General features: G+C 53.3%; 1 protein-coding gene and 1 non-coding gene across 10 annotated transcripts; both read left to right on the top strand.

The window, feature by feature from the left end:
- Positions 1-37: 37 nt before the first annotated feature.
- FCSK (fucose kinase) lies at positions 38-20,601 on the top strand. 9 transcript variants are annotated; one of them, XM_038538362.1, is made up of 24 exons: positions 1,569-1,735; positions 2,007-2,183; positions 4,681-4,785; positions 6,271-6,321; positions 9,466-9,591; positions 9,955-10,027; positions 10,420-10,517; positions 10,910-10,990; positions 11,589-11,708; positions 11,883-12,054; positions 12,391-12,503; positions 13,157-13,258; positions 13,371-13,541; positions 13,872-13,936; positions 14,327-14,697; positions 15,313-15,523; positions 15,700-15,866; positions 15,961-16,182; positions 16,537-16,680; positions 16,815-16,934; positions 18,534-18,721; positions 18,809-18,908; positions 19,414-19,637; positions 19,807-20,207. In XM_038538362.1, the coding sequence occupies exons 4-24, from the start codon at positions 6,319-6,321 to the stop codon at positions 19,891-19,893; spliced, it is 2,958 nt and encodes a 985-aa protein (XP_038394290.1). In that variant the 5' UTR covers positions 1,569-1,735; positions 2,007-2,183; positions 4,681-4,785; positions 6,271-6,318; the 3' UTR covers positions 19,894-20,207. The 9 variants fall into 9 exon arrangements, with proteins under 9 accessions (XP_038394291.1, XP_038394293.1, XP_038394290.1 ...); XM_038538363.1 differs by lacking the exons at positions 1,569-1,735; positions 2,007-2,183 and adding an exon at positions 38-264; XM_038538364.1 differs by lacking the exon at positions 6,271-6,321.
- On the top strand, positions 5,041-5,146 carry LOC119872113. The gene has a single exon (XR_005360296.1). It is a non-coding gene; the product is annotated as a U6 spliceosomal RNA (small nuclear RNA).
- Positions 20,602-20,810: the final 209 nt, after the last annotated feature.

The following is a 20,810-nucleotide window of genomic DNA, read 5'->3' on the forward strand; positions in this document are numbered from 1 at the left end:
TGTAGTTTTGCTGAGCAGCGGAGCCGCCTTCTCGCCTCACCTCCCTTCTCGATCTGAACGCGCACGCCCTTTAGGAAAGCGCGGCCCTCACCAGATCTGGGTACCCCGGCAATAAAGGGCAATAAAGAGCTCGGAGTCAGTGTTTTGGGGGAGAACGAGCCGGGACGGGCGGAGGGGTGAAACTACATTTCCCAGGGTGCGCCGCGAAGGGACGAGCAGCCCCGCGTTAAAGAGCCCGCAGCGCCCAACGCCCGGCGGAGGCTGGTAAGTGTGCCCGGCGGCCCCCGCTCCGCACGCCCCAGCGCCCCCCACTGTTCTTCGGCCCTGGCTCTCAGACCCGCAGGACCGAGCTGGTCCAGTGGCCTCCGGGTTCCCGCTTCGGGACGAGTGTTCGTGAACTCGCCGGCGCCCCCGGGGTCTCCTGGCTGTAGGGGCGTCGGGAGGGCCTGCCTCGGTGGGTGCAGGTCTGGGACCGGCCAGCGCCGGGGCACCCGGGGGCGCCTGGGCGGAGGGTACGAGCCCCGGGGGCCCCTCACCCCAGGCGCTGCTGACTTTGCTTTGAGGCCACGTCTCTTGCCTCAGTTTACCCCATTCTGGGCTCATCAGTTACGCACGAATCTCGATTATAGGACTTCTGTATAAGTTACTAAGTGATTTTACTCCGAGTCAACGTCTATTTTCCAGAAGGCAAATCAGATCCCTTCATGAGCCCGTTCTTTCTTGTTTGTTTGTTTTTACCTTTAAAGCTCTAAAATGCAAAATCCCCGCCCTACCTCTCTTCAAAAAGTATTTATGAAGAGGTTTTATTATTTTATTCTGTCCCTGGCTCCCCTTCCCTATCCAGTCTTCGAGTGCGGAACATTGGCCCAGCATGTTAAACTTGGCCTCCGTAGATGAAGCGTTCTTGAAAGTGGACAGAATATTGGAATAGAGGTCTGTATTCTCTCTCTCTCTCTCTCTTTTTAAATTTTATTTATTTATCCATGAGAGACACAGACAGATGCAGAGAGAGAGGCAGAGACCCAGGCAGAGGGAGAAGCAGGCTCCACGCAGGGAGCCTGATGTGGGACTGGATCCCGGGACTCCAGGATCACGCCCTGGGCTGAAGGCAGGTGCTAAACTGCTGAGCCACCCGGAGATCCCGAGGTCTGTATTCTTTTCAAAGTTTTCTGTGAACGTCAGGCGTGACAGAGGGCATAGACTGCAGGAGAGGTGTCTTGTTCCAAGAGGACGGTGAAGAACGTGAACCTTGGTGTTGAACACATTTGGCCCGCCTGTACCAGCTGTATATGACTTTGAGCAGACTAATCTCCTTCAGTTTGTTACCTTATCTGTGTCATTCATGAGTGTGATAAGATCCAATTCCTAGGGCTATTGAAGGAGTCCTGTGAGCGATTCTGTGGTGTCTTTGGCGTTGGTCCCTGTAAAAAGCCCTTCCTGAGCTTCAGCCACCAGTGTCCTTCCACTTTCTGTGTTGTCATAAAATACCCTTTTGGTTGATCTAGCAAGGCATGCTCCTTGGTCCTGGCTTGATTTCCCTAGACCTTCCCTGACTTTTTCATCTTCAGGGGCACTTTTGGCCTGAAGAATGTTCAGAGCCTTCACTCCAATGGACTTCAGGGTCAAGTTGAACTCTCCTGTTCCCTTTCCCTGCTGGAGAGAGCTACCACTCATTGAGCCCCCACTGTGATCCACATCTTTTACGTTTTATTTAATACCAGCAGCAGTCTAGGAGGTTGGTATCTTTGGCTTGCAAGGGTGAGGTAACCTGCTCAGAATTACACAGGGAGAGTCAGTTATGGGAACAGAGCCCCAAGGGCTGATCTCAGCCCACTGCTCTTCTGCCCTAAGTCTCTGGGAGGGTGCAAGTCCAGATTGGCCTGCCCTCTGGCCAAGATCTGTCACCTGTCCATGTCTCCCAGTCACTATGCTGAGACTAAGATGAGGCTTAGATTTTCAGGGTCATTGGACCCTCCTTGCAGCATTTCTTCCTTACTCTCTTTCAGCATCTTTGCTTGGGACCAAATATTACCACCGTTACCTGTATGAAAATCGGAGTGACCCAGGTCCCAGTCTCCTGGCTGCAGCATCCATTAGCCTCTGTAAAGTGGAGACAATAATACTTATCCTGCGGGGGTGTTGTGAGGATGAAAAATCATAGTGTTTTAACTATGGACAGAGTGGTGAGCTCAGTCCCAGTGGCTTTTATCATTAACATTGTCTTCATTTCATTATCACCTTGTATTTGTTTAGGCTTTTATCATAATAGCTAATACACACTGAGCACTGTACATGTATTTACTCCTTTTACTGTTTCCTTGTGCCCACAAAGTAGATAGTGGTTAAGAGAATGGACTCTGGAGAAAAAAATGTCTGGTTCAAATTTGGCTGTGCTACCTGCTGGCTGTGAGACCTTGGGCAAGTTACTTAATCTCTCTGTGCCTCGGTTTCTTAACCTTTGAGGATAAAGGTAGTACTTTGCTGACATGAAGTTAGAGGTTCTTACAATGATTTTTTTCCTTTGAAGGTGGCAAGAGACAATCTGATATTATACTCCGCGCTTTGGTTCAGGTCCTTGGAGAGGCAGAGACCAAGATAGGACTAGACTTGCAAGAGATTTATTGGGGAAAGGGGAAAAAGGGGAGGGAGCTAGAGGAGACAGGGAGAGCTGTCAGGCTGCTGCCTCTGAAGAAGCACCAGAAGAAAGGAAGGGAGGAAGAGAGGGAGGGAGGGAAGGAGTGAAGGAAGGAGGTAGGGTAGGAAGATCTCTGACTGCCTTGCAGTTCTGAGACATTTCTTTTGGGTTGGTGGGGACCCCAGGATTCAAGGTTGCCTGTCAGAGGATCCTCATCTTGCAAGAATGGGTCTGTGTTCATGTCCCTAATGCATGGAGTCATTGATTGGTTGGGAACAGTTGGTGGGAAGTGTGGCCTCCACGTGAACAGGCTGGGGGCATTTGTCAGTTATACTCTGCCATGGGAGGCCTGAGAAGGTTAGGGGTGCTGGAGATCACACAGTGAGTTTGTGGCCAAGCTGGAATTCCTTGAAGCCCCTTTACTGGAAAGGCCAGATGGACATCCTAGAGAATGCCATTTTCCTCAGGTGGCTGGCCAAGGTCTCCAGCTCAGAATTTTCCCTCTGGATTTCCCTCCTGGGCTTAGCAGGAAGCAGAGCAATTTTTGTTAGTGGTAGAGGCTCTCCCCGAAAGCTGGTGGGAGTGTGGGTGTTGCTAAATGGTTGTATCTGTCAGCTCTAACCATAGGCTTAATGGCAGCAGAGTGTGGTATAAAAGGACGTTGCTTCTGTTGGCTCCTAGTGGGAGCGTGGGTTGACTACTGGACACACACTCTGGGCACCCCATCCTCACTCCCCATGCTGAGCTTTGGAAATCAGAGAGAAGAGGTGGGGTTGGGCTGCTTTGGAGGACAGCAGCTGGACCCCTGCCAGAGGTAGATGCCAGCGTACCTTTGAGGACTTGTCCGCAGATGGTCTTAGGGGGTCTCTGGAGTCACATTTGATTTCTCATCTGGTAGGAGAGAAATGTTGAAGGGGATGGGAGAGGGGAAAGCCATAGCTTAGGCCCACTTTCCCCTCACTTGCTCAGAGTGCCCTGGAAGAAGATGTCTGTCCCGTGGGTTGCAGCCCCCTTCTGGCTTGGAGCTTCTGGGAGGGGAGATCCCTTCTGAGGTCCCTGTAGTGGGCGCTGTTGACACCCCTCCACCAGCTGCTCCCTTCTCCAAGGAATTGCCCTTGGCCTCAGGAGCCTGGGAGGTTAGAACCTCCGTCCCTCTCCTCCCCCTAGCTCACAGGCAATAACTGAAGGATGAGGGACACCCTGGATATACACCGGCAGATGTGAAGGCTTATGTTCGCACTAAACCTGCACACAGTTGTTCGAAGCAGCTCTATTCATGATTCCCCAAACCTGGAAATAGCCCAGATGTCCTTTGATGGCTGGATGGACACACAGGCCATGGATACCAGTCCACGCAGTGGGATGCTGCTTGGCCAATAAAGAGAAAGTACTACTAATGTGTGCAGTCAACTTGGGTGAATCTCAAAGGCATTATGTTGAGTGAAAAAGCCAGTCTTAAAACATTATCGTCCAACTGGAGCTATGGAGAGCAGGGTGGTTGTCAGGGGTGAGGGATGGAGGGGGGTGTGCCAAAGGGATAGCATGCAGGAAGTTTTTGTTTTGTTTTGTTTTGGTATGGAAAGTAGTGGTATCCAGGAAACCTGGGTGGCTCAGTGGTTGAGTGTCTGCCTTTGATTCAGGTCATGATCCCAAGGTTCTGGGATCAAGTCCCGCATCAGGCTCCCCACAGGGAGCCTGATTCTCTCTCTGCCTATGTCTCTGCCTTTCTCTCTCTGTCTCTCATGAATAAATACATAAAATCTTAAAAAAAAAAAAAAAAAGAAAGTAGTGGTGCCCACAAGAATCTATACATGTGAGGGGGTTGGTTTTTTTTTTTTTTTAGAGGGGGAGGGAGAGAGGCAGAGGGAAAGAGAGAGAGAGAAAGATCATGACCTGAGCTGAAATCAAGAGTTGGATGCTTAACTGAGCCACCCAGGTGCCCCTATACTTGTGTTAAATTCACAGAACTGTGTACCAGAAAGAATCAATTTTAGGGTAAGGTAATTGTTTTTAAAAGTTCACACACACTTATATCTCTGCTTCAGGGAGCCCCTCTACTTTGAACAGAATGGAGCAGCCGAAGGGGGTCGATTGGACGGTCATCATCCTGACATGCCAGTACAAGGATAGTGTCCACGTCTTCCAGAGAGGTAGGGGACCCTCCCTTCCCACTTTGCCTCTGATGTAGAATCCCCATCAGATACTGATCTGTACCCTTACAGCCCATGAGCCAGGAAGACCTAGGTTCAAGCCCAGATTCTGCTTCTTTCTAGCCATGTGACCTCAATACACATCATGTCATTTCATTAAGACTCAGTTTTTTCATCTGTTAAATGGGACTGGTTGTACTTACCTCATAGAGTTGGGTGAAGATCTAATGAGCTACTCCAAGAAAAGCTAACTAAGTGTTTACTTTGGCAGCACATATGCTGAAATTGGAACCACACAGAGAAGTTAGCATGGCTTCTCTGCAAGGATGACATGCACATTTGTGAAGCATTCTATATTTTTTCACAAATACTGAATCATTATGTTGTGCAGTGGAAAGTAATATAACGTTACATGCCAATTATAACTCAATTAAAAAGAAGCTCCTAAGTCAAAGAAGAGAAAGTAATGACTATCAGTAGATTTGCTCTAGATGCTTTGGAACAGGGTGGGGAGGTTGGGGGCCAGTCCCAGCTTGTGTTCTGACCACAGAGCTGGAAGTGCGACAGAAGCGGGAGCAGATCCCGGCCAGGACACTGTTACTGGCTGTGGAGGACCCTGAGACGCGTGTGGGCAGCGGAGGAGCCACCCTCAATGCCCTGCTGGTGGCTGCCGAACACCTGAGTGCCCGGGCAGGCTTCACCGTGAGTGCTCATGACGTGTTATCCTCTGCCACAGGTCCTGGTCCAAACAGGGATGGGGGCTCAAGACAGATTGTTTCCAGGGTCACCAGCTCTTTGGGCTCCATCACCTGGCCAGTTCAGCTTTTGGTACCAATTTCTGTACCCATAGATTGGACAGACTCATCAGGTGGGGTAGAAGTCAGGGCTGGACTTTCTAGTGCTTTTAGAACATCAGAGCCAGTACCTCAGAATTAGGCTTTCTGGCTTCTCTTGAAAATTTCCGTCTTACTATCCTGGCCTCTCCTTCCCCCATGGCAACTGTTTGCTGGAACTAGAATATGTGCCCTTTGTGTGGGGCACAGGGGTCAGTGTTCCCAGTGGGCCAGGTCCCCCCAACACACAGCCCCTTCGCTCAGTCACCTTGTCCTCATGGCACCCTGGGTGGTCACAGGAATGGACACGCTCTGGTGATGGATGTGGCACTGGCAGGGAAGGACAGCACTGTGTGGTTGCCATGGAGCTGACTTACCGTGAGTCACCCAGCTAGCCTCACATTCTTGCCTATAGCTTCCCCTAAAAAACAGGGACAGAGGAGTGTCCCAGGTGGAGGGCCAGTAGGCTCTTTTATTGAGGAGGGGGCAGGGCTGCCCCTTGCCTGCCTGTGGCCATTGGTCCTGACCTTGTCTTTTCTTCCTTTGGTACCTGAGTGGATTTGTGTTGGGGTCTCTCCCTGGACAAGAGGACAATGTCCTTGGGTGCCATCTGCCCAGGATTCTGTCAACAGGGCTCTTCCACTTTTGACAGGTGGTGACATCTGATGTCCTGCACTCCGCCCGGATCCTTATCCTGCACATGGTTAGTAGAGGGCCATGTATGTCTTCAGGGGCCATGCAGAAGGCTGAAACCATTGATCCTTGGGGTTAGATAGGTCTTCTATCTTCGTGTTTGTGCAAGATGCTCATTGTGCAACTCCAGAAGAATCAGAATCAGAATCGATCCAAGGGTCTAGAAATAGGGAGCAGGCTGTATATATGCAGCGCATCCCCCTGGCGGAGTGTAGACAGTGATTTAAAAGTCCAGCTAACTCGGATCCCTGGGTGGCTTAGCGGTTTGGTGCCTGCCTTTGGCCCAGGGCGCAATCCTGGAGCCCCGGGATTGAGTCCTGTGTTGGGTTCCCTCCATGGAGCCTGCTTCTCCCTCTGCCTGTGTCTCTGCCTCTCTTTCTCTATGTCTATCATGAATAAATAAATAAAATCCTAAAAAAAAAAAAAAGTCCAACTAACTCTATGCATTGACCTGGAAAGAGACTTAACAGCTCTGTGACATTGGACAAGTCACTTGATCCTTTCTTTCTAGGTATTAGTTTCATCATCTGTAAAATGAGGTTGGCAACAGTTTCTACTTCATGGGGAAGTGCGGAGACGATCCACGGTAAATGCTTAAACGGGGCCTGGCCTGGCTCACTCTGAACATTCAGGGAATGTTTTCACTGTTTGTTTATTTATTTATTTATCTATTTTTTTAAAAATTTTTTTCTTTTTAAATTTATTTATTTTTTTTTTTTTTTTCTTTTTAAATTTATTTATTCATGATAGTCACACGGAGAGAAAGAGAGAGAGGCAGAGACACAGGCAGAGGGAGAAGCAGGCTCCATGCACCGGGAGCCCCATGTGGGATTTGATCCCGGGTCTCCAGGATCGCGCCCTGGGCCAAAGGCAGGCGCCAAACCGCTGCGCCACCCAGGGATCCCTGTTTTCACTGTTTAGTGGGAAAAGCCAGCCACACAAGTTATATACATTGATCTCAGCTTTTTAATTGGAAACTTTTTGCTAAACTTTCTTCAGCCATTCTTTTTGTTTGTTTAGATTTTTATTTTATTTTTTTAAAGATTCCATTTATTTATTCATGAGAGACACAGAGAGAGGCAGAGACACAGGCAGAGGGAGAAGCAGGCTCCATGCAGGGAACCAGATGCAGGACTCGATTCCAGGACCCCAGGATCATGCCCTGGGCCAAAGGCAGATGCTCAATCACTGAGCCACCCAGGCGTCTGTCTGTTTGTCTGTCTATCTATCTATCTATTTCTTATTTATTTATTTCTTATTTATTTAAAGATTTTATTTATTTGTTCCTGAGAGACACACAAAGAGGCAGAGACATAGGCAGAGGGAGAAGCAGGCTCTCTATGGGAAGTCTGATGCGGGACTCAATCCCAGGATCCTGGAGTCACAATCTGAGCCACAGGCAGATGCTCAACCACTGAGCCACTCAGGTGCCCCGGCTGTATGTTTTGTAAAGAAACTTATATTGGAACAAGGCAAAACCTGTTATTTTACATATTCCCTAAGGCTGGTTTTGACCTGCAATTACCAAGTTGAGTATAACAGAGACTATATATGGCCCCCTAGCCCAAAATACTGTCTGTCCCTTTAAGATCAGTGATTCAGAACAGGAAGTCCTTAACTAGGACTACATATTATGGTGTCTCCTGATCTGACTGGGGCCCCCAAATGTGGGGTGACCTGATCGAGTGGAAGCTGGAGGTGCAGACGGTGAAAGAATTCACTTGAGGTAGAACAAAGGAGATAGAAGTTTACTGAATATACCCCAAGGGAGCAGTGGGATATTGTGCACTGAGCCACCCAGGTGTCTCTAAGATTTATTTATTTATTTTAGAGAGAAAGAGAATGCACATACACACACACATGATCTAGGGAAAGGGCAGAGGGAGAGAATCTTAAGCAGATTCTCTGCTAAGCGTGGAGCCTGATGGGGGCTCGATTTCATGATCCTGAGATCATGACCTGAGCCAAAATCAAGAGTCAGTCACTGAACCACTTAACCAACTGAGCTACTCAGGTACCCCTTGTTTAGATTAAAAAAAAAAAAAAAAAAAAGTAATCTGTATACCCAACAGGGGGCTGTAACTTACAACCTCGAGATCAAGAGTCCCATGCTCTACCAACTGAGCCAACCAGATGCCCTTTTCATTGGAATTTTGGTTAAGATGAGGATAGATCCATGACATGCAAGAAATAATATGGAAAGAAGCCTTTGCAAACTTTGCCCAGATTCCCCCAGTGATGATATTTTTGAGAACTATAGTATAACCACAGCTAGGATATTGAAATTGATTTAATTCCCAATCTTTTCCCTTAGTTTTACTTGTGTGAGTGTGTGTGTGTGTGTGTATTAAGTTATTTTGTCTCCATCTTCTCATAATCTCATTAAAAAGTTAAAGGAAAACCTGCAAGGATATAGCTCAAAATGAAGGCAATGGCTTTTATCTCTGAGGAATTTTCTTCTTGCAGATCTGCATTTTCTAATTTTTCACCATAATCACATAGTCGAAAACATTATAAGAGAAAACACATTTTATTATTATTTTATTATTATTTTTTTATGATAGTCACACACACAGAGAGAGAGAGAGAGGCAGAGACACAGGCAGAGGGAGAAGCAGGCTCCATGCACCGGGAGCCCAACGTGGGATTCGATCCCGGGTCTCCAGGATCGTGCCCTGGGCCAAAGGCAGGTGCCAAACCGCTGCGCCACCCAGGGATCCCACACTTTATTTTATTTTAAGATTTTAAGTAATCTCTATACCCAAAGTGGGGCTTGAACTCCACACACACACAAAATCCCAGGATCCAGTCGAATGCTCCACTGACTGAGCCAGCCAGGCACTCCAAGAAAACACATTTAAAAAGTCTAGCTTGGGATTCCTGGGTGGCTCAGCGGTTTGGCGCCTGCCTTTGGCCCAGGGCGGGATCCTGGAGAACCGGGATCGAGTCCCACATCGGACTCCTAGCATGGAGCCTGCTTCTCCCTCTGCCTGTGTCTCTGCCTCTCTCTCTCTCTGTGTGTCTATCATGAATAAATAAATAAAATCTTAAAAAAAAAATAAAAAGTCTAGCTTGATGGCTTCCTGCCTTTGCACAGCTGTCCCCAGGCTCTCTAACCCAAGGGTTCTTTCTCCTGTCCCTGCTCCCTCCCTAGGGCCGGGATTTCCCTTTGGATGACTGTGGCAGGGCCTTCACCTGCCTCCCTGTAGAGAACCCCCAGGCACCAGTGGAGGCTGTCGTCTGCAACCTGGACTGCTTGCTGGACATCATGAGTCATCGGGTAAGGCTGGCGGTGACCATGGGGCCTCATGGCAGAGAGAACCACACCTTTCCCACTGCACCACCAGCTATGTAGTCTGTGTTGGTGCAGACAGGAGGCACCAGGAAGAACAGCTTTGGAGGTACCTGGAGTTAGAGCTTCAGGAAGTTGATCTTGGCCATGTTGGTGGGAAGGTGTGGCCCTCAGAGTAGAGAGAAGGACCAGCCTTGGCACCACAGGGCAGGCGAGGCCCCATTATCTCAGCAGCCAGAGTTCTGGACAGGATGGCCACTGGAGCGCACACAACAAGTCAAGACGGGGTTGTGTGGGAGCAGAGGGAGGGCTGGGCCAGGCCACCAGCGGCATTCTCTCTCTCCTCCACAGCTGGGCCCGGGCTCCCCGCCAGGTGTATGGGTTTGCAGCACCGACATGCTGCTGTCTGTTCCTCTGGACCCAGGTGAGCCTGAGAAGGCTTGGGACTGCCTACCCCAGCCCCAGGCAGACACCTGTCTTCCTTGATCTCCGGGCCTGGCCTGCTGCCCTGCTCAGAAGGGAAGCTGTAGGGTGTGGAGCCTGAAGCCCAGACCCAGAGGCAGGGCTTCCCTTCCGCAACTGGGCTTCTGTCTGCCTGGCTATCGAATGGAGACCCCTAGCCCTGCCCCTTCGGCCCTGCCGGGCTCTGTGGAAGAATTTTGGGAGGGGAGGTATTGTCCTTCTCCCAAATGAATCTCCATTTGGCTTTGAAAACCATATTCCCTTTAGAGGTGTCTGGATGCCACTTGCCCTGAGCTCAACCCCCTTGCCTTGGGTTGGAGCCCTCAGGGAACCGCCTCACTGCCTCAATCACAGGGATCAGCTGGGACAACTTCCGGGGAGCCAGAGTGATTGCCCTTCCAGGGAGCATGGCCTATGCCCAGAACCATGGTGTTTACCTCACCGACTCCCAGGTAGTGTCCCTGGGGCAGCGCTGTGGGCAGCAGGACCATCAGGGTTGGCCTCCTAGTCCTATGCTTGGGGGAGCCTGTCCTCCTGGACTTCCTGGCATGGTCTTGGTTTGGAGGAGTTCCCCTCCAAACAGCCCTTGGGCTCTCTCAGTATTTTGCTAAACAAGAATTGTCCACTGGCCATGTGAACGGTTCTGTTCTTGGGTCCGTGAAGACATTCAAAACCTGCCCTCTACCGTTGGGGGTGGGAGTCTCTGGCGCTCGTGTCCCTGGGAGCACGCTAATACTTGTCAGATTTCTGTCCTACGTTTTCATTTGGAGCACACCTTACCATGCCCTCCTTGCTGATCCTCTTTTGCTCCTTTCCCTAACTCTGTTTTCTCCCTCCCACATAGGGCTTTGTTTTGGATATTTACTACCAGGGCACGGAGGCAGAGATACAACTGTGTGCCAGGCCGGATGGGCGAGTGCCACTGGTACAGCTACCAGACCCACGCCGGGGGCTTTGGAGACCTTATGGGAAGAGGAAGGGAATATTTGCCTTCCTGCTCAGGGCAGAGATCTGCTCCTTCCAGAAGATTCTGGGGGCAGGCTAGAACCAGAATCTGAGTAAGGTCTAGAACTGGCATTCGGGGGAGCAAGTAGAGCTAGAATCTGAGGAAGGTGTGGCCTTGGAATTCAGGGTCTTGTCTTGAACCAGAAAGGCTAGAACTGGAATGTGAGTAATTTCTGGAATCTGACTTGGGGGATCCTTCTAGACCGAAAGACAAGGATAAGACTATTGGGTCAGGGTTTGGGACTGGACTTGGGGAAGATAGGGAACTATTTCTCGTTCTCTATCTCTAGTTCAGGAAGGCCTGAAAATTGAGGGGGGTCCCAGAACGTGCCTGTCGAGTGATCCCTGAATGGGAGCCACTCCCAGTACACCTGGAGCCTGGGTGCTGGAGTGGCCCAGAGACAGAGCGCTCTGCCTGGTATGGCAGCCAACCTTGCCTAGCTCGTCTGCATGTGCCCTTCCCAGCTCAGGCCCAAGCCTGGCCCCAGTGTCCCCCCAGCTGACCCTGACCTCTCCAGGTCTCCGGGGTTGCCTTCTTCTCTGTGGAGACTGCTGAGCACCTCCTGGCCACCCATGTGAGCCCACCCTTGGATGCCTGTACCTACATGGGCTTCGACTCTGGAGCCCGGCCTGTCCAGGTGACTGGGGGTGTGGGCAGGGGTCCCCTGGCCTTGGACAGAGGCCCTGATGCTGACAGCCTGGTCGTGTGGCCTTCGGCCAGTCCCTTTCCCTCTCTGGATCAGCGTTTCTGGGACTGCCCCAGCTCCACCTAGGAACCTTTCCAATAGCTGTGCTTCCTACCCTTGCCCCAGCTGTCTCTCTTTTTCGACATCCTGCTCTGCATGGCTCAGAATGTGAACAGGGAGGACTTCCTGTCAGGACATCCCCCGGAGATGGGGCAAGGTGACTCAGACATCGCAGGTTATCTGCAGGCTGCCCGGGCTGAGCTGTGGAGGGAGCTTCGCGATCAGCCCCTCACCATGGGTGGGTACTGCCCCTTGGCTCTCTGGGGTGGGGCAACAGGAGTGAGGACCCTAGGAACAGGCAGGCCTAGTGCACGCCAGACAATTCCCCTCTCCCAAACCAGAACCGATAACTCTTCTCTTCTTCCTTTGCCTCATTCCTGGGCTCCAGTTCCAATCTTTCTACTTTCATGCCATATGACTTGGACAGTGGCTGAGCCTCTGGATCTCAACTTCCCCACTGGCACAATGGGCTCATTGGCATTCCTAAAAAAAAAGAATGTGTTCTGGTGGGAGGTGGCCTGGTGGCAGAGCTGCAACAAGCATGGGGTTGGGGTCAGTTCTTGTATCTTTACAGCTTACGTCCCTGATGGCAGCTACAGCTACATGACCAGCTCAGCCAGTGAGTTCCTGTATAGCCTCACGTTCCCAGGGGCTCCCAGTGCGCAGGTAGTGCACTCCCAGGTGGAGGTAAGACCTGCCTGGAGGGAGGTGCACCTGCCGGGTGCCTGCAGACAGGTGGGGCAGGGCTTCAGGAAAGGGAAAGAAAAGCCCATGCTTGGAACAGACCACCTAGGAGTGTAGGCATCGTTATTTTTGTTCACATGAGGGAGGCTCAGGAGCCTCAGCGAGAGGTGAGGTGGCTTGCCTGAAGTCACAGCCGATAGGTGGCCAAGTCAGAACTCTACCTCCAGGTCTGCCTGACTGAGAAACTGGAGAAGACGCCCTCCACACTTTCTGCAGGGTCTGCCTGGGGAGACAGCACATGTGGGGTGATGGGCTGAGGAGGGGGTAGGGCGAGTTCGTAGGTGGCCCTCGGGGTGGCAGGGATGGGGGTGGTTGGATGGGTTGGAGAGGATTTCTGGGAGAGCCGTCAGCTGCTGGGACCTCCGTTACTGAGCGCAGACTCGCTCTGGAGGAGAACGTGGGCAGAGCGTGCCGGTGGGGGAGCAGCATGAACAAGGTGGGATGGGAGTTGGCGTGAGGTCGGGCCAGGGCAGAGGGATCTGGCTGGTCATCAGGCTCGGGGAGCTGCAGAAATTCGGGCTGGGGCCTTCCTTGGATGCGGAGGGTTGGGCAGCCCTGGGCCCTGGCCCCTCACGACCTCCTCCCTGGCTTCACAGGAGCCGCAGCTCCTGGGGGCCGAGAGCTCCGTGGTCAGCTGCCTGCTGGAGGGCCCTGTCCAGCTGGGTCCTGGGAGTGTCCTGCAGCACTGCCACCTTCAGGTGAGGCCCGAGAGCAGGGCCAGAGGGAGGGCAGGCTACAGGGGCCGGGGCCTGTGTGTGTTGGCGGGGGTACTAAGAGCCATGCTAGGATGCCTGCCTTTTCTTCTCCCAGGGCCCTGTTCACATTGGCACCGGCTGCTTGGTGAGTGGCCTCGATGCGGCCCAGTGTGAGGCACTGCATGGCTTGGAGCTGCACGACCTCGTCTTGCAGGGACATCATGTGCGGCTGCATGGCGCTCCCAGCCGAGTCTTCACGGTCTTTGGCCGTCTGGACAGCTGGGAGGTAGGTGTCCACCTGACCTCCCTCCTTGTTTGCTCTGTGTGGCGGGCTGGGTGGGGATTTTTATGCCCATGTTGCAGGCCAGACACAGGTTCAGAGAGGGTGTTGACTGCCTTGGACTGCAGAGCCAGGTATGGGGGATTGGGCCTAGAGGTAGGATACCGCTCCGGGTTCCTGAACTGGGCAGGCGCAGTGAGCCTCCAGGGCTTGATGCGGTGTTTCAGAACTTGCTCGTGTATGTGCCCATCTCCCTTCCTGTCCCCTCTGGCCTTCATGTCCATAACCCCCTTCTGTGGCCCCGGGAACCCTGACTGCCTCCTCCTCTTCCCCCAGAGACGGGGCATAGGAACGTATCTCAACATGTCCTGGAGTGAATTCTTCCAGAAGACAGGTGTTCGGTAAGGCGGATGGTCCCGCTGGGCCTCCGTGGGCTGAGGCAGCCAGGGTGGCTGCTTCCCTGAGGCTCATCCCTGCCCTTGTTCCTGCCCCAGAGCAGCACCTGGCCCCCCAACCATCCCTGGGCCTGGGGTTGTTTTGGGCAGCCTCATTTGCCCCAGCACCTTCCTGGGCAACTCCAAATTCCCACCCAGGATTGGGGATTTTGTTCACTGGTCTGGGAAAGGAGGCAAGGCAGCTGGGCCTCCATCTCTGAATTGTCCACTTGGGCTGCCTTAGAGGAATCTGTCCTGCCCCCATGAATGAGTCAACTCCCAGCTGATAGGCGGTCAGAGCTTGGTGACCAGAGCTTGCCCTTGCTTCTGCCCTAATGTGCCTTTTCCCCACATCAGATCCTGGGATCTGTGGGATCCAGACACGCCCCCTGCAGAGCGTTCCCTTCTTGGTGCCCGCCTCTTTCCCGTGCTCCACCCCTCGAGGACCCTGGGACCCCAGGACATGCTGTGGATGCTGGATCCCCAGGAGGATGGGGGCAAGGCCCTGCGGGCCTGGCGAGCCTGTTGGCGTCTGTCGTGGGAGCAGCTGCAGCCATGCCTGGACCGGGCTGCCACACTGGCCTTCCGCCGGGACCTGTTCTTCCGCCAGGCCCTGCTTAAGGCGAGGCATGTGCTGGAGGCCCGGCAGGATCTCAGCCTGCGCCCGCTGATCCGGGCTGCTGTCCGAGAGGGCTGTCCCAGGCCCCTGCTGGCCACGCTGGACCAGGGTGAGTGTGCTGGAAAGCCAGTCCCAGTGTCACCTGCCCTACTTGCCCTCTGGGTCATTAATCTGAGGGTACTAGGGAGCCATGAGACTTTAACGCAGGGGAGAGGTACAGTGGAGCGTACTCATAACTTTCTGGGAAGTTTCATCCCTGTCAGTGGGGGGTTTGATGAGAGGCTGAGGCCTAGGGCTGAGCCCTGGGGTCCTATGAGCATCAGCAAACCCTGCGTGTTTTGCAGTGGGCTGGAATGTGGCTGGCTGGATCTGGGGGTCCAGGCACACTGGCGGGGGGCTCAGCCTTAGCCTCATGGCTAAGCCACTTAAGTTGGTGGGTGGTGGGGCTGAGACTAAACCCAGGTGGTTTGATCCTGGAGCCTGAGCTCGTAACAACTATGGACATCTGGGTGAGGGGTGAAGAGGCACATCTGGGATGGGGCTGATGAGAAGACAGTTTCCACACAGAGAAGTGAGGAACATTCATAGGCAAAGGATACATCTTGGGCAAAGGTGAAGAGATGTGAGGGACCTGGAGTGTTTAGGGATTGCCGAGTAGTCTTCTGGGGGCGGAGGACTCTGGGGGCAAGCTCCTTCCCCCACCAGGTGACACCTGGTGTCTCAGTTGCAGCTGCTGCAGGAGACCCTGGTGTGGCAGCCCGGGCTCTGGCCTGTGTGGCGGATGTCCTGGGCTGCATGGCAGAGGGCCAAGGGGGCTTACGGAGTGGGCCAGCTGCCAACCCTGAGTGGATGCGGCCCTTCTCATACCTGGAGTGTGGGAACCTGGCTGGGGGTGTGCAGGCGCTTGCCCAGGAGCGGGACAAGTGGCTGAGCAGGTGGGTGCTAATGATCTTGAAACCTTTGGAGAAGTCCCTGGCCATCTCTGGAGGTAGAAACCCACAGAGGTAGGGTGTTCTACCCAGGGTTACCCAGGGCAGTCAGGTCCCCAGACCCAGGCAGTCCACCCCCAGCTTGGGGCTCCAGTCACCGTCTCTCCCTTCCCTCTTGGCAGGCCAGCCCTGCTTGTGCGAGCTGCCCGCCACTACGAGGGAGCTGGGCAGATTCTGATCCGCCAGGCTGTGATGTCAGCCCAGAACTTTGTCTCCACGGAGCCAGTAGAGCTGCCAGCACCTGGGCAATGGGTGGTGGCTGAGTGCCCGGCTCGTGTGGATTTCTCTGGTGAGCCCCTTGTCAGGGCTGGGGGTGAGGACAGCCACCCCAGAGCTGGGCTGGCAGCTCTTGTGACCAACTTGGTCTTGTCGAATTGCCGAAGGTGGCTGGAGTGACACGCCACCCCTCGCCTATGAGCTTGGTGGGGCAGTACTGGGTTTGGCTGTACGAGTGGATGGCCGTAGGCCCATCGGGGCCAGGGCACGCCGCATCCCAGAGCCTGAGCTGTGGCTGGCAGTGGGGCCTCGGCAGGACAAGATGGCCATGAAGATCGTGTGCTGGAGCCTAGATGACCTGCAGGATTACTGCCAGCCTCATGCCCCAGGTCAGGGCACTTGTGACATCTACAGGTGGGGATGGCACTCATAGCCAGCTGAGGGATGGGGGCAGAACCTTGAAGGCCCTGCAGGCCACAGAGGCTTGGCCTGAGGGTGAGCCAGTCTGGTGGAGGAGCCCTGAAGTCATCCTGCCTAGGTGCATACTGGCCCGGGAGGTAGGTCTGGGCACATCTGCCTCTGCTGGGAGACCAGAGGCCCTTTTATGGCCTAGAGATGGGGCCTACAATACTGCTGGGCTTTTGTCCCCTAGTGAGCCTCATGTTGGGCGGGCAATCGTGGAAGTAGCTTATGGTATTTGCTTCTGCCGTTGGAGACCAAATTCCTTGCTGGTCCTTCTGCAGGGGCTCTGCTGAAGGCAGCCTTCATCTGTGCGGGGATTGTGCATGTCGGCTCCAAGCTTTCGCTGAGAGAGCAGCTGCTGCATACCTTCGGGGGTGGCTTCGAGCTGCACACCTGGTCTGAGCTGCCCCATGGCTCTGGTCTTGGTGAGCAGGCCCTGTCTCCCCGCTGTCCAAAGCGCATCCCCTCCCTGGCCTCTGCCCAGCAGAGGGAGTGGGTAGGGCAGGACTGGGCTAGGCAGAGCTGGTTCATGGCTGGCACCTTCCTCTGCACCCTGCAGGCACAAGCAGCATCCTGGCAGGCACAGCCCTGGCTGCCTTGCAGAGGGCCGCGGGCCGGCTCGTGGGCACAGAGGCCCTGATCCATGCAGTGCTCCACCTGGAACAGGTGCTCACCACAGGTACAAGATTGCCCTGGGGCAGGAGGGAGGTCATGGGTATTTTCCTAGGGCCCTCCAGGGGCTCCCTGGACTTGCAGACAGCCACATAAGTGTACTACTCCTTAAATTGGTTAGAACGTCTTCCTTACCAATCTGATCCCTTCTGGTGGTTTTCAACTTGAAATGTTTCTACCTATAAGGGCTTGATGCTTTAGGAGCCCCTATTAAGTGCTAGACTCTGTGCTGCACCTTTCATGTGTCTTGTTAGGTACCCATTATGCCAGGTGCTGTTCCTCATTCTTTCCCCACCTAGGACTGTCCCTCAGTATGGGGCTGGGCAAAGGTGGGTTTGGGATAGGGGACAGAACTTTTAGCTTGCCTTCTGGCAACTTGCCCGTCCCATGGGCTGTGGTCATTTGTGCCCTCCACTACCATATGGAGCAGGGCACAGAGAGCCAGTACATGGCTGGGATCATGATGGAACGTTACTAACACCTTCCTCCTCCACGCCATCATGGTCCCTTGGAATCCATGCACGAGGGAGAGCAGCTAGAGGTTTGTCTGACTCCAGATCATATGGCACTCTGGGCACTTCAGGATGCAGGGCCTCACCTGCATGATGCCAAGAGGGAAGCTGCTGCAAAAGACCAATAGACACCTGACTTTGGTATCTCCTCCAGGCACTCTGTAGCCCAGCCTCCTCCTTTCGTTGCCATGATTCACACCCCAGAATGCGTAGTCATTAGCAAAAGGGGCAGCCTTTTCACTTTCCTTCTGAGGCATACTATTCAAAGCCTTCAATTTGGTCAATTGACAACAAGTTATTAAGTATCCACTCAGTGTTGGGCCCTGAGGATAAAATGAGCAACAACAGGGTCCTTGCCCTCAGAAGTCTATAGTCTATTGGAGACAGATCTTAATCAATAACCACTCAAATGAATGTATAATTACAAGCTGTGCTAAGTGCTCTGAAGGAGAAGGGTGCTGGTAAGTTCTTGACATTTGGGGCCCGACACCAACCACCAGGTTTTGGCTGTAAAGTTCCAGATGCCTCCTGCCATTGGCATTTTGTACCTGCAGGCCCTTCCCCAGGTACGAAAGGCCTATCCCAGAATTATCTCAGGTAGTGTCACTTTTATGTAGCTGCAAGAGGAAAAGAGATCCAAACCTTTCATTGCTAAAGCAAGATGTGAACAAGCTCTTTCAAGTTTAACAAGAGGTGCTGAAAGGCTGATTTCTAACATCAGTACCCTTTATTAGAAAAGACAGGGTGCAGAGGCCTGTTAGGCTGCAGGGAAAGTCCTATGTCATCTCTCCTTGAGGGGAGAAGTTTACTGTTAGGTCTCATCCTTTGATGTGGTTTACCCCAATTCCATTTACACACTGGGTCTGCAACAAAACTCAGGTCTTGTGAATTCCACTTGGCTTGAGAGTGAAACCCTTTCCCTGTGCTGGGCTGGTCCCGTTCCCTGGTCTGGGGGCAGAAGCTGCATAGCTCACCTGGCCCAGCCTGAGTGGGGTTAGCTGTCTTCCTATGCTGGTCCCTGCCAGGGGTGCAAGGCTGGGAGCCAGAAGATGAGCCAGATAGGCTCCAAAAGTGATGGGACCTTGGGCTTGCAGGAGGTGGCTGGCAGGACCAAGTGGGTGGTCTAATGCCTGGCATCAAGGTGGGGCGCTCTCGGGCTCAGCTGCCACTGAAGGTGGAGGTGGAAGAGATCACTGTGCCTGAGGGCTTTGTCCAGAAGCTCAATGACCACATGCTCCTGGTGTACACTGGCAAGACCCGGCTGGCACGGAATCTGCTGCAGGTGAGCCCTGGCCCTAGGGGTAAGGAGGCAGGCAGCTGGCTCAGGTGGGCCCAGATCCCTACTGCATCCCTCCTGCCCCATCTGCAGGATGTGCTGAGGAGCTGGTATGCCCGGCTGCCTGCCGTCGTGCAGAATGCCCACAGCCTGGTACGGCACACGGAGGAATGTGCTGAAGCCTTCCGCCAAGGTGAGGTGCTTTTTGCCTGGGTCTCAGGGCACTAGGAGTACCTTGTGGTGTGTGGGCCTGAGGCCAGGAACTTTTGCAGGCTTTGCATAGGCTTCATGTATGAGGCCCCTGGGGGCAGAAGCCTACTCTCTTGTCCTCTGCAGGGTCTTACACTTATGTAGGGGCCATATCTTAGGATAACACATGCATCAGGAGGAAGGCCTCCAGCCCCACCTACCAGGCAGCAGCCTGGGGAGGAGGCTCATCCCCATTGCTGAGCTCCAGTCAGCTGATCAGGGTTCCATGTGTGTGGCTACAGTTGACTCAATACTGTACAGGGCACCATGCCGGCTGCTATATGCACTTTAGTCCTCGAACAACCCTGTTTTCAACCAGTACTGGGTCTAGGTTTTTAATCATGAAACTGGTTACATAGTGCCTATTGGCACCTCATTCAGTCTACAAATGGGTGTTGAATGAATATCCTGGTTCATGCATGCCGCTCCCCTCTCTGCCCCCTTCTCAGGGAGCCTGCCTCTGCTGGGCCAGTGCCTGACCACATACTGGGAGCAAAAGAAGCTCATGGCTCCAGGTTGTGAGCCCCTGGCTGTACGGCGTATGATGGATGTCCTGGCTCCCCATGTGCATGGCCAGAGCCTGGCAGGGGCAGGTGGCGGGGGTTTTCTCTATCTGTTGACCAAGGAGCCACGGCAAAAGGAGACTCTGGAGGCTGTCCTGGCCAAGACTGAGGTACCTGATGGTGTTGGGGGTGTGGTAGAGGACAGGAGCCCTCACTGTAGCCCACCACTAACCAGGGACTACAGGGCAAGTCCCCCTCACCACATTGCAGCATGTGGTTTGTGGCCTGATTCTTGCCTGGAGCCTCCTGTCCTCTAAACACCTTCTCTTTTGGTCCCAGGGCCTTGGGAACTACAGTGTACACCTTGTGGAAGTGGACACTCAGGGCCTGAGCCTGCAGCTGCTGGGGGATGAGACCTCAACCTGATGTTCCTTCCCAGAAATCTTATCCCTCTGTAAGAGGAGAAAACCTGGAGCTACAGTGGCCCCACCTTTTCTTCCCCCAAGGGAGTGTCTGTCAGCCTTCTACTCTTTACCTACCCTTTTGTGAATCTGCTCCCAAAGGAAGCCAGCCAACGTGAGTTTGGTCACAACCTTTTCTGGAGCTTGGTGAAACAGATGGTGCCTGGGAATAGGACTGTGATCTCCTGGTTGACCATGGCCTAGGTGAGGCCTCTGCTCCATCTGGACATAGGAAAGTCCTAAGCTCAGTGTCCCATGTAGCCTTTACAAATCCATGGCCCACCTTGGGCTTTGGCCTCCTCATTCTCCATAAGGGCCCAAAGAAGGAGTGGCAACCTGCTTTAGCAGATGGCTGGGGTCCCTTGATAAGGCCAACCCTGAAGAAGCTCATTGAGGCATTTCCTGTGGCCTTCCTTAGAGGTCAGGCTTCTGTTTGAGAAGAGTTATCCTGTTCAACACTCAGTCCTAGGATGACTTGATGGGGGAGTGGGAACAGGGGTAGGGGCTCATACTCCTTGTTTGTGGCCATGAGCCAATGCGGTCTTACAGCGAGTCACTGCTAATAGAGGCCTTAACCATTAGAACTACAGACTATGCCACATGACCCAGTGCCTATGGGTAGTTGGTTCTCAGGATTGCAACCTTCTTGGAATAAATTTGCTCTGCCCTTCCAGGTTGTTTTCATAAAGCTTTTTTTTTGTTCCTACCAGGAGTCATTCCCACTTGCCTTGGCACTGTGGGAAACTCCTCCTGATGATCCAGCTTCTCATGCTAAGGGCCCAAGAGGGGGATGAGGATCCAGGATTAGATGAGGTTGAGGTACCTTTCATGTGGGTCCTGACGGTGGCTGTACACTGCTCTGGGTGCGGGAGGAGGCTGAGA

This window comes from Canis lupus, chromosome 5 (assembly GCF_011100685.1).
Source record: "Canis lupus familiaris isolate Mischka breed German Shepherd chromosome 5, alternate assembly UU_Cfam_GSD_1.0, whole genome shotgun sequence".
Classification (NCBI taxonomy): domain Eukaryota; kingdom Metazoa; phylum Chordata; class Mammalia; order Carnivora; family Canidae; genus Canis; species Canis lupus.

Bases quoted from the DNA above. Each gene is read 5' to 3' on its own strand.
- FCSK (XM_038538357.1), top strand. From the start codon at position 4,704: ATGGAGCAGCCGAAGGGGGTCGATTGGACGGTCATCATCCTGACATGC. The intron at 9,592-9,954 runs GTAAGGCTGGCG...TCTCCTCCACAG, and splicing joins TGGACATCATGAGTCATCGG to CTGGGCCCGGGCTCCCCGCC. The intron at 15,524-15,699 runs GTGGGTGCTAAT...CCCTCTTGGCAG, and splicing joins CGGGACAAGTGGCTGAGCAG to GCCAGCCCTGCTTGTGCGAG.